Source organism: Rhinopithecus bieti, unplaced genomic scaffold (assembly GCF_001698545.2).
Source record: "Rhinopithecus bieti isolate Rb0 unplaced genomic scaffold, ASM169854v2 scaffold_17939, whole genome shotgun sequence".
Classification (NCBI taxonomy): Eukaryota; Metazoa; Chordata; class Mammalia; order Primates; family Cercopithecidae; genus Rhinopithecus; species Rhinopithecus bieti.
The window spans coordinates 371,036-377,507 of NW_016809446.1; the positions used below are offsets into that span (position 1 = coordinate 371,036).

At 46.6% G+C, this 6,472-nt stretch overlaps 1 protein-coding gene across 2 annotated transcripts in view; it reads right to left on the minus strand.

Moving 5' to 3' along the window:
* Positions 1 to 507: 507 nt before the first annotated feature.
* PLEKHM3 (pleckstrin homology domain containing M3) overlaps positions 508 to 6,472 on the minus strand; it is a 214,050-nt gene continuing 208,085 nt past the window's right edge. The window contains exon 12 of one of the 2 annotated variants that reach the window (XM_017889401.1): positions 508 to 1,856. In XM_017889401.1, the coding sequence (XP_017744890.1) occupies positions 1,679 to 1,856 (178 nt within the window). In that variant the 3' untranslated portion in view covers positions 508 to 1,678. The remainder of the gene's footprint in view (positions 1,857 to 6,472) is intronic. The other variant, XR_001888650.1, reaches the window with a different exon arrangement.

Consider the following 6,472-nt stretch of genomic DNA (forward strand, 5'->3'; position numbering starts at 1 on the left):
GAAAGTCAGTCTGAAATGTCACATCTCTAGATGGATGGAAGTATCATGAGTTGGGGTCTTGGGGAAGCGGGGTGTGGGGGAAAGGAACAATGGGGTTGAATGTACCAAGTATTTTGTGAGCCACTGATCCTAATAGCAGCAAAACTACTAAACCATGAAGACATAGAAGGCATCTGCTCAGCATGAAAGATACAGAATCTTCTCATAACGTCTACTGAGAACTGTTTCATTATAAATGCATTTTCCTGCTCTAGAGAGAGTTAAGGGGAAAGAATGGGAGCTGTCAGGATCCCAGGGCTATCCTACCTGCCGTTTTGGTCACAGTGACTGGCACGCGCTCTTCCAAGGGCACTGCAGCGGGAGAACACTACCTGCCAAATAGCAAAGCAGCTCTCTCTCTTACTCCTATTGTTTATTTTAGCACTCTTTGCTTTACTTCAAGGTGGCAATTATATATGTGTGTGTACATATATATTTATTTAAATAATATTAGATCTAATTCATTAATTATACTTGTAAGTTTGGTATTTTCTTAATAGTCCAAAGTTGGTATTTTGAAGTTCCACATTACTCTGATTTTTTAAACAAAAAAATGAGAAAGCAGGAATGGTCACATTGACAAAGGTCAAAATGAAAGTGCAGGAAGAACAATGAGAAATAAAGCACTTAAAACGAACAGGTAGGAACTGCCTACACAGGATTCTGAGAAAAGAAACTAAAACGACCCTCTCTGTGAATATACGTACCATACAGCCCTATCTACCAGTCTACATGCCGATGTCTTTAATAACAATCCCAGGACATTTCCTCCGGCCAGCATCATGAGAAGAATCATAAATACCAACCATGGGCACCCGTTGAAGACTGTTCTTCAGAAAGCCATGCGTACAGCCTGGAAAACATGGTGGAGTGTCACATCATTAGGCGGGTGTTGGGATTCGTACCGGCAAACAGACCGACAACACGCAGTTATTGGTCGCAGAGGTTTCTTCTCTTCTCGGGAAAAAAACTTCTGAGATTAACTTCAAAACCAGAACCAGCTCTCCTCATAAATTAGGGGTGTATGCTTTCTGTCAGAGGGAGCTTGGCTCCTATTCGGCTCTGCTTAGGTGATTCCCCGCCTCTGCGGGAGGAACTGAGGCGGGAGCGCCAGGGACAGCAGGTCCTGGAAGGACCCAGCAGTCTCTTGTGTTTTGAAGGTTTTCTTATGAAACAGATGATGATGGGTGCCTGCCTCAGTTACCTCAGCCTCTGTGAAGGCTAAAATAAATAACAAAAAGAACCTAAATCACTGTTTTGTGCAGGAAATGCTTCCTCTTGTGTCTTGGGTAATAAAATGTCCCGAGAGACAGAAAAAAAGTCTGAACTATAAAGCATTGTGTAGACCACGTTTTGTCTGGGAGCAAGCAGCTGAAATTCTTGGCTAAGTGTAATCCAGCTATTGGTAGTTTCTCAAGCCACAGAGGTTCTGTGGATTGTTTGGACAATGATGTACACAGAGCATACGTACAGGACATATAGGTATTTGTGCATATATAAATAAATATATATATATCTATATCTAGCTGAAGAGGAGACATACTCTTCTTCCAAAGGGGTCTAACTGGCTAGTTAGGAAGCCGCTCTGGGGCTGATGGATTGTTGATTGGTGAATCCCTGGCCTTCGGGTCGGCCGGAGTCAGGTGTTCTGGTAGGACAGCTCGAACATGGTGCAAGCCTCCTCTAGACTCTCGTCCATGTTCAGTCTCTGCCAGAAAGACTTCTGCTTCTTCTGCAGCTCTCGGCGAACACACCTTGGGCAGGGAACAGACTTTTCTTTGCATTCAGAATGGAAAACGGCTCCACAGCTTTCACACCTGCAAAAGTCAACCATGGATATGATGAGCAAGACTGAAGCCAGCAAGACAAACGGGAAGCCCTGTGGCCTCGGGTGCAGCTGGCGGCAGAATCTACTGTTCTGGACAACCCTGCCAATGGGAAGAGAAATGACTCACTGAAATGAACTCTTTGCTTTTCCAAAATGCTCAAGGTTGAATTTCACTTGAAAAACATTTTTGCTTTTCTGATCTGAACTAAGGCTTATGAGTGGGGGGGAGTCTGCAGTCACCCAGCAATTCTGGTTATAGTGACAATGGACAGAACCCCAGAAGCTCTCCATTGAGAAGGGAGTGGGGCAGTGACTCTACGGTGAAGTCATGAGCGGGGAGTGCCTCGTGAAAACGCTCAGCACACCAGTGACAGCCACGGCGTTACATCTGTGGCAAGGTAGCTTTCTACATCAGTTAACACGAGCTAAGTGGTTCTCTGTTAACTAGCTCCCTTTATTTGACAGTTTGAAAAGATAAAATGACACATTTTCATTTTCTGAATGACATCCTGTGGTCTATGAAATCTTGTGAGTTTTTTAAAAATTAGGAAAAAACTCCTACCTTTGTAAGTCTACTTTTATAACATGAGCGTGAACATTAAAGCAGGAGACAGTGGGGAGAAAACATTTTTCCAGCAATATGACAGATACTGTAATTTGTAGAGAGGAAACATTCCAGGTGGATGACTCGTTTGTTGTTTGGCTTGGTGGAAGCCTGCATGGGAGTCTGAATAACTTGTTTTTACAGCGAAGTTTTTATTTATTTATTTTTTTTTTGGAGATAGTGTCTCATTCTGTCACCCAGGCTGGAGTCCAGTGGTGTGACCTCAACTCACTGCACCCTCCACCTCCTGGGCTCACGTGATCCTCCCACCTCAGCCCCCTGAGTAGCTGGGACTACAGGCACCCATCACCAAACCTGGCTAATTTTTGTATTTTTAGTAGAGACGGAGTTTTGCCATGTTGGCCAGGCTGGTCTGGAACTCCTGACTTCAGGTGATGCACCCGCCTTGGTCTCCCAAAGTGCTAGGATTACAGGCATGAGCCACTGCATTTGGTCTGCAAAGCTTTTAATAGTGAGTAACTGACAAGCTCAAATACAGCTGCTCCAGTGAGTGGTTTGCCGATATGGACGGAGTTTTCATCCTTCCATAAGGGTAACAGGAAACTTGTACCAAGTCCTAGGAGCCCAGGGAATTGTGCCTGTGTAATTTTGTTCAGCCTGCAGCATTCAGGGAGGGTCCAGAACTGGACCGGTTTCAAAGAGGGTTGCGAAGGAACCAGTCCCGAGGGCTCAGCCTCAGGCTTCTTTTGCTTTTTCCATAGGTCTTGAGTTTCAGTGTTGGGTGCAGGATGGTCTTGGGGACATTATCTCCTAGTCTGCCACTGACTTACCCCAGCACCATTCAGGACCCAGAGGGCTTAGTGAAAGGAAGATCTTCCTACCCACCCTCATACCTTGGAGAGGAGGCAGTGACTTGGATGGAGAGACACTGTTGGGGGGAGTGGGGGTTGGAAGGGGGAGAAAGAGAGAGTGTGTGTGTGTGTATGTGTGTATGTGTGCGTACACCTATTCCAGTGGAGGGACAGGAAGACAGGACTTCCTTCACCCAGCAGCTCTACCCCCAGCTTAGCGCTCTGGGTCAAGTGAGGCGAGCCGGCAAGGAGCTTCACATCAATTTCTGGCTGTGTGACTGCTATGAACTGAACTGTGTCCCTGTTATTCATATGTTGAACCCCTCACCCACAATGTGACTATATTTGGAGACACTGTGCTTAGGAGGCAATCAAGATTAAATGAGGTTGGCCAGGCGTGGTGGCTCACGCCTGTAATCTCAGCACTTTGGGAGGTCGAAGCAAGCGGATCACCTGAGGTCAGGAGTTTGAGACCAGCCTTGCCAACATGGTGAAAACACGACTCTACTGAAAACACAAAATTAGTAGGGTGTGGTGATGCACACCTGTAATCCCAGCTACTTGGGAGGCTGAGGCAGGAGAATTGCTTAAACCCGGGAGGTGTTGGTTTGTGGTGAGTCAAGATCACGCCACTGCACTCTAGCCTAGGTGACAAGAGCAAAACTCTGTCTCAAAAACAAAAAAAGATTAAATGAGGTCATGAGGGTGAGACCCTGATCCAAGCTCATAAGTGTCCTTAGAAGAAGAGCATGGGGAGCTTGCTCTCCCCAACTCCGCATGCCTCAGAGGCAGCACTATGTGGCGACACACAGAGAAGGGGTCCTCTGCAAGCTAGGAGGAGAGGCCTCGCCAGAAACCAACCCTGCTGGCACCTTGATCTGAAACTTCCAGCCTCCAGAACTGGGGGCAACACATTTCTGTTGTCTAAGCCACCCAGTCTGTCGTATTCCATGTGACAGTCTGAGTAGACTAATGACCTTAAGCAAGTCACGTTGCCTTTCTGAGCTTCCTGCGCTTCAGTGTCCTTATCAGCTAATTGGAGACAACATAGCACCCACCTCTTGCAGTGCTGCGGGCCTCAGGTAACATCATGGATGCAGTGTATTCCCAGTTTCTGGCCATGGTGGGAAGTGCTTAGCAAACAGCAAGGACTTCTCCGGCCAGGGTGCCCCTCAGGCTGCCTGCTGCCTTCTGTATGGCTGCATTGCAGTCTGACTTCACCCATGTCACTATGGAGACCTGAGGACATCTCAGTCAACCCCCTCCTTGCCCAGATGAGAAAAGAGACTCCAAGAGGGTTAGGGATTGCCTACCGGGGACACAGTGAGTTGGAGACAGAGTTGTGACTGGAGCTTAGGGCTCTAGCCAAGGCTCTTACCGAGCGCCACGCTGCCTGGCTGAGGCCTGGCCATCCCAGCGAGAGCAGGGAGCCATCGCATAGGGAAACGTGGGGCTTCTGATCAGAACACCTGTGTCAAACCACAAATCATTCTTTGTAGCTGAGCGACAGTGGGCAAGTTACCACTTAAGTTCTCGGTGCTTTGGTTTTCTCATTTGTAAAATGCTACTCACGGTGAACCCTTTCCTACTCACTGGGTTGCTGTGAGACTAAAATGAGAAACATACTTGTGGCCGGGCACGGTGGCTCACGCCTGTAATCCCAGCATTTTGGGAGGCCGAGGCGAGTGGATCACGAGGTCAGGAGATCCAGACTATCCTGGCTAACACGGTGAAACCCCGTCTCAGCTAAAAATACAAAAAAAAAAAAAAAAAAAAAAAAAAAAATTAGCCGGGCCTGGTGGCGGGTGCCTGTAGTCCCAGCTACTCAGGAGGCTGAGGCAGGAGAATAGTGTGAACCTGGGAGGCGGAGCTTGCAGTGAGATGAGATCGCGTCACTGCACTCCAGCCTGGGTGACAAAGTGAGACTCCATCTCAAAAAAAAAATAAAAATAAAAATAAAGAGAAACATACTTGTAAGTGGAAGGACTATGCAAAGGCTGTGACGCCACCCCTCACAGGTGACTCTAGTACCCGTCTCCTTGACACAGGCGCTATCCTGGACATGGCAGGGTCACCTCTAGCATCTTCCTCTTCCCAGTCCCCTCCTCCTTCCAGTGAGGATAAAGGTCAGACCTATGTCTTCTAGAGCCTCTCTCATCTGGGCCAGCTCCTTCCTAGTGGCAATGGCTTTGTCCCCACTGGTCACACCACTGTAACCTTCTATCACTAAAGTGACACTAATGGTAGCTTTATCATATAAATTTCCTCCTTTCAGCCCCCTTTCCCCTGCTGGGTTAGTCAGTGATTTATACACCTAGGGATGTAGCCCCAGGGCAGTGATTGATAAGGAGGAAAAACCCTGGGTTCCTTCAGTACCACTCCCTTATCTCTGCTGATACCAGGCTCCGGGGAGTGAAGAGATTGAGTCTTATCGGATATTTCTAGTGCAACAAACACCCATGGGGTGATGGAAGAGCTGAGTGCACCTGCTCTTTCTAGCCAAAGGTCAGTAACTGAAAAAAAAGCATGAGATAAAAAAAAAAATTAATGATTTCAAAATAGAACTAAATCCTATTTTCTAACAATTTGTAACCCAGCAGGTATCTTTTAAACTGTAGTATGGATAGATTGATCAATGACCTTTCCAAATTCTGAGAATCTATAGTTAATCCCTTCCCCAACCCTTTTCTCTTTAAAGGAAAAGAATAAGAGGAGGAAAAGGAAGGAGAAAGGGAAATTGTTCTCTTACATAAGATTTATGGAGCCCTGTAATAAAAATGTAAAGTTCAGGATAAATATTTACATTAAAAAATGTAATATATGGGAGTGTTCCTCTTTGAGAATAGGATTTTATTTTCTTACTTTAAAAAGATTCATTGGCCGGGTGCAGTGGCTCACGCCTATAATCCCAGCACTTTGGGAGGCCGAGGCAGGCGGATCACCTGAGGTCAGGAGATCAAGACCAGCCTGGCCAACATGGTGAAACCCCGTCTCTACTAAAATACAAAATTAGCCAGGTGTGGTGGCGGGTGCCTGTAATCCCAGCTACTCATGAGGCTGATGCAGGAGAATCGCTGAAACCCGGGAGGCAGAGGCTGTAGTGAGCTGATATTGCATCACTGCACTCCAGCCTGGGCGACAGAGCAAGATACCATCTCAAAAAAAAAAAAAAAAAAAAAAAAAAAAAAA